Here is a 12,840-nt window from a genome sequence, read left to right as displayed (position 1 = left end):
ACACTGGGAAAGGCACAAAAATCCTTTCTATCTAGGCTTTGAAGTTACCGATTGGAATTGGTGCAGGTGTACTATATCCCATAGGTGTGATTCACAGAGACCGCAAGGAAGATCTGTTCTTTATGCACACAGTCATCTCTCACACAAAAAGAGATCTGAGATCCAAGGGACTTAATAAAGTTCAAAGAGGAAGTCGCTGTCTGAAAATCCTAATTTAGGATTTGCTGACTAGCAAATAATTACTGGAAATATACTTTTCGCTCCATAAGACGCACCTGAGCATAAGACGCACCTAGTTTTTAGAGCCGTTTGTGTGAATTTAGAGGCATTTGTGTGAATTTTTTGCAGTATTCGCTCCTTAAGACGCACACACTTTCCCCTCCACTTTTTTGGGGGGGAAAAGTGAGTCTTATGGTGCAAAAAATACTGTATGTCCTTTCAGATGGCCTTCAGTTCCATTAACAGTGGTCATTCTCAAGGCAACACTAAATATGTACCCATTCATTTTAAATCCTTTGAACATGATAGCACAAAAGAATACAACTGAAGAGGTAAATATAAGGATGGATATAATTCTGTATGTTTTACCTGTTACCTAGTAACAGGTTTATATATGAAAAGAAAATCTGTAGAAATAAGGTGCGTGTGTGAGGGGGGAAACTCTCACTTAAATTCCTGCCGGTGAAAACAAAACAGCAGTCTTGTATAGCTCTGGGCAAGCAACCTTACCAACTCAGCCAGCATGTCATTTATATTAATGGTGGAAAATGCTAAGTTGCTCTGTGTGTAAGTAAACTCTATTAAGGAAGTCACATCCCTTGGTGAAACTAGATCCTTAGTAAATTTTACTAGCTAAGCACTGAGCTCTATGTCAGAGTAATTATACCCTTTATCTACTGTGAGCTCTCTCTTAGCTTCTTCATACTCCTTAATTTCCCACTTCAGCTAATTTAGCAGTAAAATCACAGAAGTTTAAAAAGGTTAGCTCCTGAGGAACTGGAGCGTGAATGTTCTGTTAAGCCCCGTGCCTTGAAATCCGCAACATGTAAAAAAGAAGGAATTAATTAAGTAACAATTAAGCAGTGATGGATCATTGACAACACATATACACTTTGGTGCTAAAATTACTCTCCCTTGTAACGTCAATAGAATAGCACGTTGTTGTTGTTTTTTTGCTTTTATACGTTGACAAGTTATATCCACAAAACATGAACATAAGCAGTTGGATGAGAAACTGATGTAACCTTAGTTGCAACGTGCAAATTACTGGAGACTTCCCCCCCCTCCCATTCCTTTCCCTCAGGATGACAGCAAAATAACCAAGGTGACAATATAAATATGTTTAGAAAGCCCCACTGGCAATATTTCAGGCACAGATAGCTCAAAACATTATGCTTGCAGAAGGATCAGTCCAAACAAAACAGGGGGTTGGGAGATAAAATACTTGCACACATGAATGGGAGAAATCTAGGGTTGCCAAGTCCAATTTAAGAAATATCTGGGGACGTTGGGGGTGGAGCCAGGAGACTTTGGGGGTGGAGCCAGGAGACATTAGGGGTGGAGCCAAGATCAAGGCTGTGACAAGCATCATTGAACTCCAAAGGGAGTTCTGGCCATCACATTTAAAGGGACAGCATACCTTTTCAATGCCTTCCTTCCATAGGAAATAATGAAGGACACGGGCACCTTCTTTTGGGGCTCATAGAATTGGACCCCCTGGTCCAATCTTTTTGAAACTTGGGGGGTATTTTGGGGAGAGGCACTAGATGCTATACTGAAAATGTGGTGCCTCTACCTCAAAAAACAGCTCCCCCCAGAGCCCCAGATACCCGCGGATCAATTCTCTATTATTTTCTATGGGAATAAATCTCCCTAAGGAATAAGAGTTCCCAGCAGACCTTTCCCTCCCTTCCCCCCGCTTTCTGACGACCCTGAAGCGGGGGGAGGGCCTCCAAACCAGGGAATCCCCTGCCCCCACCTGGGGATTGGAAACCCTAGAGAAATCATGCCTTTTAAAAATATTAATTACATATTTTCTCCTCACAACATGAATAATGAAAAGTGTGAAGAAGTGGGATCTCCTGGGGAAATATTTCCTACCCTACTGCTCGCACTAGGGGTGTGCAAAAAAAACAAAACAAAACAACAAAAGTATTTTTCAGGTTTGGGTATACTGAAAAATAGTGGTATATCCCAACATTCCCAAATCCCAATACCAATATGATATTGGGATTTGGGAAATATTAGGAAAGCCCAATTTTTTTTTCAATTCCAATGGGGACCATTATAGTCGATGGTTCCCATAGTATATAATAGAGTATCGATCTAGGGATATCTTGGGGAGCTGATTTTGGAGATAAAGGCACCAAATTTGGTGGTGCCTCCCTTCAAAAAACTTCCAAAGTCTCAAAATGATTGTACCAGGGGGTCCAATTCTATGGGCCACCAAAGAAAGTGTCCCCATCCTCCATTGCTTTCAATGGAAGTAAAAGGCATTTAAAGGAGTCTGGTCCTTTTAAATGCCTTTTCCAAGCTTCACAACTCCACAGTGAGTGAACTCTGAAGGGCTTGCAGTCCCTTTAAGCACCTCCAAGCAGCGATTTCACCTGGAAGGCATTTGAAGGGACTGCACAGAGTCACACAACTTGGAGAAGGCATTTAAAGGGACTGTGATCCCTTTAAATTTGACTATCTGGTAGCTGTAAAATCCCAAATAATTTTGGGATTTTCAGGGCTCGGCCATTTTGGATAGCTGAACAAATCTCTATCTGGCTGAAAGGATATCTGGAAAATACTGAAAAGGCAATTTATGGGATATTTTTGGCTCTGATTTAGCCAAACACACACCCCTAGCTTGCACATGGATATACAGCTGCCTCACAATGCTTGGCAGGCACTATCACATATTTCCTCCTTTTCCTTCAGAGACAACAAAATAGCCTATACTTTACAGATTCCCTCAAAAAGGATAATAACCATCGGGCAATAGATAAGGCCATGCGTGCCTACGTGTCCCAAAGAAACAACAGAAAGCTTAATAAAAATGTTTGCATATAATTTTATCAGTTAAGAAAAGTTCCTCACTAAAATAAAAAAAAAGAGAAAAGCTAAGACAGATGGAAAATGTTTTCACAGGAGGGCCACTGTACCATAGTGATGACAGTCATGGACTAGGGTCTGGGAGATATGGGTTCAGATCTCTACACAGTCATGAAACTTGATGGACGATTTTAGGTCAGTAGCTCTCTCTAATCCTAGTCCACCATGGAGACAGGCCATACCTTTCAAAAGTCTCTCTTTCCTTTGTGCCTACTTACCCCCACTTATACTTTCTTTTTTTATATAGTTTATTAACTTCTTCAGTTCAGCTCCTTGGAGAAGGGGTGGGATTAAAACATGCTAGACAGATGGACAGACAGTCTATCTTTGGAATGTAAGACCTACGCTGACTAGAGCAGGGGCGGCCAATGGTAGCTCTCCAGATGTTTTTTGCCTACAACTCCCATCAGCCTCAGCCAGCATGGCCAACGGCTGGGGCTGATGGGAGTTGTAGGCAAAAAACATCTGGAGAGCTACCATTAGCCACCCCTGGACTAGAGTGTATGTTTGTGTTCCATGAAAAAAAGCCCATAGGAAAAAAAAAAACCCATGGTCATAAATGCTCACAGGAAAAAAGCCCAGATGGAAAAATGCCCACACAGGAAAAAGTCCACACGGGAAAAAGCCCATACAGAAAAAAGTCCACATGGAAAAATACCATGTAAAGTACCATGCTATTTATCATTTAAATAACAATTTGTGTTGCAATATTATTAAGTATAATTAAATAATAATGTTGCCAAATTATTTGTACATTTGATGGACTGCAGAGGAACGTGGCTTGCCCATGGCCGGTGTGTGGGAGTAGGCAAGGTGGGTGGCAGCCTGGGACGCCATCTCACCGACAGGGTACCACTAGGCATCCCCTCCCCCTGGCCCACTCTCAGCTTCCCAGGTCACAGACCAAGGAAGCTGAGAGTGCCTGGACAGCATATCAGAAAGGCTCTCCCTCCAAGCCCAGCTTCCCTTGCAACTCAGAGGAGAACGTGCCCTGCGCAGCTGCTCTCACATTGAAAGCAAGAGCAGGCAAGTGAGGCACCTTCTCCGAGCTCAGCTTCCCTTGCAAGGGAAGACGAACTCAGAGGAGAAGAGTGCGCCCCACCCTGCCCAAATGCCATTGCCTTTTTCTCCAAGCTTGGCTTTCCTTGCAAGGGAAGCTGAGCTCAGGGGAGAAGAACGCACCCGGCCCTGCCTGCTCTCGCCTTCAAGGCGAGAGCAGCCAGACAGGGTGAGTTTTCAAGCTCGAATGCCTGCAGGTATGCTCTCAGAGGTTCTCTGAAACTGCCCTCAGATTGCTTCCAAGAGCAGTCTCAGATTGCTTCCAAGAGCACAGGTACTCCCTTGCCATGCTGTTGCACCTGCCCTCTCTGTGGACAAGGGTGCAGCCACAGGGCAGGTGCTGGTGGGGGGCATGGGGGCAGGTGCTGGCTTGGGGCACTCAAAGCACTAGCACCAGGCCTGGGCTTGCCACAAACAAACACTGGCTAATGCACAGACAGGTCACCTAGAGGTGAAAAAGAGGAAATAGGCAATACATGACATGGTTGCCACTTCTGTGCAGCAATATGAGCTACTGGAAGATGAATTTAATTACTTCAGGAGGCTGGTTAATTTGCAATGAAGAATTATATCTGAGTTATTATTGTTGTTCTTAAATAAGTGTTGCTTTTACTATTAGGATTAGGTAGTCTTTTGTCATGGTCACTGGGTGTACCGCAATGTATTTGTTAAATACAAGTAAAGGGAAATTGAGCTAGGAAATCGACTTATTTTAACATTATCTTATAACAAAATAAATAATATTAATTATTTGAAAAACTGTAAGCCATATAGTTGTTCAGAAGCTGGGAATACTAGACGGCACTTTAGAAATTACTTCCTATCAACATTAAAAAGGTTGACAAATGGTAAATTAATAAATTTAAAGTATTTTTTTTAAATTCTATATAGAATTTAATTTCTATTATTGTTTTTCCTTCTCAATAAATTTCATTGATAAAATGGTTGCTTTTATTTTCTGTATTTTCCCTTCCAAATCTTTACACTCAAGAGCATTAAAATCCTCTTTTTACAGGCCACTTTTGTATAGTAATGAAAAAATATACTAATAACATAGCAAAATTTATTATTTAATTATACTTGATAAAACCACAACACAAATTGTTGCATGTGAATAGGACATATTTTAATCCTAAAATAAAACATAAAATATAGGTAATACCTGTTCATTCTCATAAATGGAGGTGAATGGTTATCCACAATTATAAATATCTATGGCATTGCATGGTATTTTCCCATGTGGGCTTTTTTCCATGCGAGCTTTTTTCTGTGTGGGCTTTTTTCCATGTGGGTTTATTTCTGTGTGGACATTTTTCCAGGTGGGCATTTTTCCATGTGGGCTTTTTTCCTGTGAACATTTATGACCATGGGGTTTTTCTATGAGCTTTTTTCCTGTGGGCTTGTTTCCAGTTACCAAACATTTGATTTCTCTCCTATATCTTCTTGTATATTAATAAGTTCTATATGTAGGTCAAATAGCATGAGAGAGCAAATCTATTTTAAACATGATGTCAAAAACTAAGCATGAAATTCACACAACTACAAGATGTCACATGAAATACTAAGAGAACAGGGCACAAATTACCTTCAGACTACATTTATCTTACAGGAAACAGGACATTCCTATACGGGACATCATAAATCGATCCCTTTCGGAGGGTGTTTTCCCAACATCCCTGAAAGAGGCAGTGGTCCGCCCTCTTTTGAAAAAAGTTACATCAGACCCGTCCGTATTGGCACATTATCGGCCGGTCTCAAATTTGCCCTTTCTGGGCAAAATTATTGAGAGGGCTGTGGCGTTGCAGCTGCAGAGCTTTCTGGAGGACGCTTCCACCTTGGACCCATGCCAGTCCGGCTTTCGCCCGGGCCATGGGACGGAAACAGTCTTGGTCGCCCTCATAGATGACCTCCGGCGGCAACTGGATCGGGGTGGCTCGGCAGTATTGCTGCTGCTCGACCTGTCGGCGGCGTTTGACATCGTCGACCACCGGCTGCTGGCCTGCCGCCTCGCCGACGCAGGAATTCGGGGGCTAGCCTTACAGTGGCTCTCCTCCTTCCTCGAAAATCGGGGACAAAGGGTGGCAGTTGGAGGGAAGCTGTCTCAGAGACACCCTCTGCACTGTGGGGTGCCTCAGGGAGCAGTTCTCTCCCCGATATTGTTTAACATCTTTATGCGCCCCCTTGCCCAGATTGCGCGGAGGTATGGGCTCGGTTGTCATCAGTACGCTGATGACACCCAGCTCTATCTATTGATGGAAGGCCGGACTGGCGATGTCCCTATAAATTTGGACCGGGCGTTACAGGCCGTGGCTGACTGGCTCAGGCTGAGTGGGCTGAAGCTGAATCCAACGAAGACTGAGGTCCTTTGCGTGGGCCGGGACGGACCGGAAGGGGAGATCATTCTGCCGGCTTTTGACGGTGCGCCACTGATACCAGTGCGCAGGGTCAAGAGCTTGGGGGTGCTACTGGAATCCTCGCTATCAATGGAGGCCCAGATAGCCGCCACCGCAAGATCCGCCTTCTTTCATCTTAAAAGGGCGAGGCAGTTGGCTCCCTTCTTGGAACGCGACGACCTAGCAACTGTGATCCACGCAACGGTCACCTCAAGATTAGACTACTGCAATGCCCTCTACATGGGGCTGCCCTTGTGTCGAACGCGGAGACTCCAGGTAGTGCAGAATGCGGCGGCCAGGCTGCTAGCGGGACTACCTAGATGGGAACACGTGCAGCCTGTGCTGCGGGATCTGCATTGGCTGCCGGTTGTCTACCGTGTTCGCTATAAGGTGCTGGTTATCACCTTTAAAGCCCTATATGGCCGAGGACCTGCCTACCTACGGGACCGCCTCTCCCCATATATTCCCCAGAGAGCACTAAGATCCAGCTCCCAAAACCTTCTACAAATCCCTGGGCCAAAAGAGGCCAGACTTAAGATAACCCGGGAGCAAGCCTTTTCACTAATGGCCCCTCGTTGGTGGAACCAACTCCCAGAGATGGTGCGAGCCCTGCGGGATCTGAATCAGTTCCGCAGGGCTTGCAAAACCCATCTTTTTCAGCTCTCATTTGGAACAGGACCTGACCAAACTGACTAACTATCGTAATTTTAGCCACTTTATGTTGAAATTGGAACTGATGTATGACAATATGTAAACTATGACCGACAGAAATATAGCACCTATTTCTACCTACTTTATATTTTTATATCTTTTAATCTCCTATTCTCTTATTTTTATATTTTAAACTTTATTAATTCATGTAATTGTATTATTTAAACCATTGCTGTCTATTTTAACCGAATCATGCTTGTCATGTCTGTGAGCCGCCCTGAGCCCGCCTTCTGGTGGGGGAGGGCGGGATATAAAAATAAAATTTGCTTTGCTTTGCTTGCTTTGCTTTGCTTTGCATTTTCTTTGCAAGAAGCACACAAACTACCCCATTAAATTAGATCCAGAATTGTGGTACTACTAGTGTTCTGCTGTGCCAACGAGCATTCATTGCTGATGGTATTACTTTATAGAGGCGACTTAAACACTGTATTTTTATAGTAACTATAAAGTATATGTTATAAATTACTATATTAAATTAATAAGTTAAATGAATATATAAATTATAAAGTATATAAATAAAGGCAAATGAAAATCAAACACAAGATAGAATTTAAACACTCATTCGGAAAACAAATCCACACAATAACTGATACTGAAATCCTACCTAATCCCGACCACCTTTCCTCAATGGTTAGAAGTCTGCTTCTTGCTCCTCATTTAGCTTTGAAGCTGTCTCAGTTCTTCTATTTGCAGCAAAATCAACTACAGCTTCATGCTGGAAGGTCAACCATAGCTTCATGCTGGAAGGTCACATTTATCACGGGGGTCCCAAAAGTTATGGGACACATATATTATAGCCACACTCTCTGACAATTTATCCTTTTTTTTATTCCTCAAAAATTGTCATCCAATTTTGAGGCAATCTGGTGGTTCTTCATAACGATCTTCCTGATTTGATTGATACATTCTGTTTATAGTAAACGTTGCCAGATTTTACATTCATTAGACTAAATTCCTGAGAATAGATGATAGCAGGGCTTTTTCAGTAGAAAAATCCCAGCAGGAACTCATTTGCGTATTAAGCCACACCCCGTTGTTTCACATATGGCTTTTTGTAGAAAAAGCCCAGCAGGAATTCATTTACATATTAGGCCACACCTCCTGAAACCAAGCTAGCCGAAACTGCGTTCCTGTGCGTTATTGCTAAAAAAAAAAAAAGCCCTGGATGATAGCGCACAAATGTAAGAGTGCTGAGCTCATCCCTGTGCATAAACTAAGAATTACACAAACATTAATGAGGGGATGTGGGATTTTGGCAAAGATTAACTTGACAGAATATCATTTGCTTTCTGAAAATTTACAGCTCAGCTGAAACAAATAAAAAAGGAATACAGAAGAACAGAAGGCACTTACTGTAGTTGTCTTTATCCGCCCACCTGGTTGTGTACAGGTCCAGCCTGATTTATTGATTAGCAAATCACAGCCTTCTCCTTCTAAACATGGAAGCATTTCACACCACTGTTTTGTTTTTATAATGCGGGCTGCAGAAAACAGGAGAGAGAAAGAAAGAAATTGGGGAAACATCAACAACTATGCAAATGCTTTTGTTCCTTGCCACATATTTGAGTATTTAAGCCTTTCAGCCCCGCTTACAGCACCTACAGCTTTCTGCAGAGTTGGCAAGTTTTAGAATTCACTTAAAAGAATTCTGCATCTCTTGACAGTCTCTCTACAACAAGGCTTGTCCTTTTCTGTTGATTACCATCAGCATGCATCTCTTAAAGGACCTGTGAACTATAACACTAAAGAGCAACCAGGACGAGGATTCTTAAAACCCCAGACTTTCCCCCAGGAGCCTTAAGAAGAGTGACAGATTAACAACCCCACGAAGGAGCTGACTGATGGCTATCAGACACAAGGACCTCACTGAATCGATGTGTGAGATCTATACATTGTATGCATTAATCACAAATATATAAATGATGTCTGCAGCACTATCCTTTTGTATTATCACTTGGAGGAGGTGTTAAGATTATAATGTTATAAAGCAGTGGTGGCCAAATTGTGGATCAGGAGCCATATGTGGCTCTTTCATACATATTGTGTGCCTCTCTCAGTGTGCCCCCACTGCCCCAAATCACTTCTCTAAGCCAAGCTAGCCAGCTGCTTGGAGAATGCATTTAAAATGAAAGTTCGTTTATTTCCACCTCTCCCTCCACATCTTCCTTCCTTCCTTCCTTCCTTCCTTCCTTCCTTGCCCTCCCTTCCTCCTTCCTCCCTCCCTCCTCCTTCCTTCCTTCCTTCCTTCCTTCCTTCCTTCCTTCCTTCCTTCCTTCCTTCCTTCCTTCCTTCCTTCCTTCCTTCCTTCCTTCCTTCCTTCCTTCCTCCCTCCCTCCCTTCCTCCTCTCAAACATCTGACATTCATGTCTTGCAGCTCTCAGACATCTGTGTGTCTCTTAAGTTAAGCAAGTTTGGCCACCCCATCTATGATTGGCCCCCAATGCTTAAAAAAAAAAAAAAAGTAAATTGCAGTTTTGTACAACCCTGTATTTTTAAGCCATGTAGGAACTGGAGAGGCTTTACTCATTGACTCGTCTACTGTCTTTAACTTTAAGGCTAAAATGTGAGTAAAGGGGTATATTTACTGGATTGGCAGAAGGGCCCCAACAGATATGGCATTCATATCCTTGATGAACTATATATTAGTTTTATAAAATCGCTAAAACTAAAAAAGAAAATAAAATAAATATTGCTACGTTCCTAATGCTACTTAAAAACAACCTCTTTGAGTAAAATGCTAAAAAAAATGTTAAAGCAGAAGAACAAACACATATACACATGGGAGTGTTTTTCCACACCATGGTCATTCCGATCCAGTCAACATTTTCACAGTTTTGCTCTATGTATCCCTTTGAGCACACTATTCATGTCACTCATTGCGGTAAGTGGTTAAAGTGTTCAGGGCTGGTGCGTGGGAGTAGGCCAAGTAGGCGGCGGCCTCAGGAGCCACTTGGCCTAGTGGTGCCATGAGGCGCCCCATCTCCCCGCAGCCAGCCGCCCGCCATTTGCCTCCTCGCACCCACAACTGTCCTGTCCCCTCCCGCCTCTTAGAATTTTCACCATGTTTCCATCTATCATCATAGGTCTGTCTCTTACTTGCTTCAAAATGTCATCTCTAGTCCTCTTTCTTGTGAACTTCAAGTGAACTTTACTAGGTAATTTATTTCATCTTGTATAACTAGATGGCACCCGTCTAACTTGATCAAACTCTTCTTCCATCCTCTGAGGAGTCACCTGTAAAATTTCAGCCAAGGCTTCACTTAAAACTTTCTGTAAATCTTCAGTTTTCTCTTCTGGTATATTTTGAAACTTTAACATATAGGCAGCTCTATCTACTTCCAATTGCAAAAGTGTAGAATCATGTATGTTCTGTTCTTTTTCCAGATGTTCCACCTTTTGGATGTTCTTTGTCACCTGACCATTTAATACTTTTAAGGCTTTGTTAGTCCCAGCGGTCTGTCTGCTGTTTTCTAAACGCTCTTGTTTAATCTCTGCTATCTGTTCACTGTCATGGGTGCTGGGGACCCTGCAGAAGAAGCTGAGCCTGCAGAAGAAACTGTGCCCCTGCCACCTGCACCAGTGCCCCTGCCTCCTGCTGGAGAAGATCCAAGCCCCCCTGCCTCGCCCTCTCGGGTGGCTCATGTGCGTGACCGCCTTCGTCAGGACCTCAGGGATCGGAGGAGGGCGGCACGCTCACGAGCAAGATGCTCCCTGAGCCCTGAGTTTTGAAAGGATTCTGGCCCTTCTAGGAGTGAGGGTGCTTGAGTCTCAGCAGGATCCTGGCTGCCCTCTGAGCCAGCAATTAGCCCAAATGGGCAACAGACAGCAGAGGGCTATATAGCTGTGGGCTTTGAGAGAAGGCTTTGTGGAAGCAACTAGTCACTTATCTGACGTTCTAGCATCCACTTCGGCTTCTGGACCCCCTGACTCTGGCATTGACTTCTGGACCCCCTGACTTCGGCTTCTGAACCTCTGACCTGCGACACCTGGACTGTGATTCAGTTTTGGCGCCTTGGACCCTCTTTGCTCACCAGCTACAGACCTTGGACTGCCCCTGGACTTTGCCTGACCCGGCCCCAGCCCGTGACATTCACCAATACTGCCTACTTTACTAGTCAGCTGTGCTATAGCAGTCATTAAGGTGCTTTGCATTTCTTTCATATCTCCCTGCACGGTCGTAAATTTCCCTGGCCCAGATGGAGCACTAGGTGAAGGAATTGGTGGCTTTCCTTCTCGGTTTTCTTTTTTTTTTACTGTTTCTTGGAAACCAATCCCAGCTTTATTTTCCATTCTTATTAGAATAAATACACTCACAGCCACAAGTCTTCAGAGTTTGTTTTGGAACTCAATGTTCCTGCTTATAACAGATAAGCTAATCTCCACCAAGCAATGCCCTTCTTATGAAATAGTTTTAAAAAGAAAACAGCCTTCTAGCTTCTATCAACAATTTGTGGAACCCAAAACAATAGTAAGAATAATAGTAAACAAAACTTTTTAGCCAACCACGCTTAATAGTCAATAGGCAAAACAATTCAGTTCACAGCAACAAAAACAATTCACTATTGTAAGTCCTCTAGCAATGATAATTGAGCTAAAATCCAAGTCACTACAATGTCTTTCAGCAACTTCAAATTTCAGCAACTTAAAAATTAAACAAACAATAAAAAAAGAGGAAGCCAGGCACTCCCGAAGAGAAAAGAAAAAATAATAGAAAATAAGAAAAAGTATCCATATTTGGTAATGCAAAAAAAAGAAGAAGGGTGAATAATAAAAAAAAGAATCCGAAGCCAAAAATGTTTAAGCCATGTTAAAAATATTCCAGTCACAGATAAAAGGAAGGAAAAGAAAAAATGAAAACAAGGTTAAAGGGTTATATCCATAAAACATCCAACAAAAATAAATGAAAATCCTCTTCGGAAACTTGCAGAAACCTTCTTCCAACTAAAGATCCTGCTATGTCTTATAAGTCAGTATAAAATACCCACCAGCATTTGAAAGTCAGTTGGGGCTCTTATAAATTCATTCAGAGCACTTCAATTAAAGCTTCAAAGTACTTTTAAGCCAGCTGTCCTTCACATCCATATAAACTTGCAAGCAAGCAACTTTCCCAAAATCCAAAACTCCACCCCCCCAAAGGGGGTTTAAAGCAAGTCAGTTAAATTCAGCCATCAAGTCTCTTGTATAACTAAAGATTGGTGTGATTCTCCTCATGCAGGTGTTGTAAATGTTACCAGGATAGGCAGAAACTTTTACAAGCCTTGAAAAAGAAGGCGAGAGAGTCCCCCCCCCCCCTTCAGTCTTTTGCCTCCAATTAAAGTCTGTTTCAGACTTTCAGATCCTCTCAGCGCAGCGGTCAGAAAAGAACTGGCGGCATCCTCGCGCTGGCGCCGGCGAGCATGCACACTGGGACGCCTTCCCGCTGGTGCCGAGCGCGAAAAAATCCCGGGCTTTTTAGGTACCGATTCGGGGATCGGTGCAGGCGCTCTATCCCATGAGTGTGAAGCACAGAGACCACGAAGAATATCTGGGTTTCATTCCCCACTCCTCCACTTGCAGCTGCTGGAATGGCCTTGCGTCA

At 43.1% G+C, this 12,840-nt stretch overlaps 1 protein-coding gene across 2 annotated transcripts in view; it reads right to left on the bottom strand.

Annotated features, from left to right (window-relative positions):
* The window catches only part of TAFA5 (TAFA chemokine like family member 5), a 648,513-nt gene that overhangs the window by 161,883 nt on the left and 473,790 nt on the right, over positions 1–12,840 (bottom strand). For both annotated transcript variants that reach the window (XM_060244774.1, XM_060244775.1), the window contains exon 3: positions 8,616–8,743. In XM_060244774.1, the coding sequence (XP_060100757.1) occupies positions 8,616–8,743 (128 nt within the window). The remainder of the gene's footprint in view (positions 1–8,615; positions 8,744–12,840) is intronic.

Source organism: Heteronotia binoei, chromosome 8, assembly GCF_032191835.1.
Source record: "Heteronotia binoei isolate CCM8104 ecotype False Entrance Well chromosome 8, APGP_CSIRO_Hbin_v1, whole genome shotgun sequence".
NCBI lineage: Eukaryota > Metazoa > Chordata > Lepidosauria > Squamata > Gekkonidae > Heteronotia > Heteronotia binoei.
The sequence above is the reverse complement of the archived record's forward strand: the minus strand, read 5'-3'. Positions and strand labels throughout refer to the sequence as shown.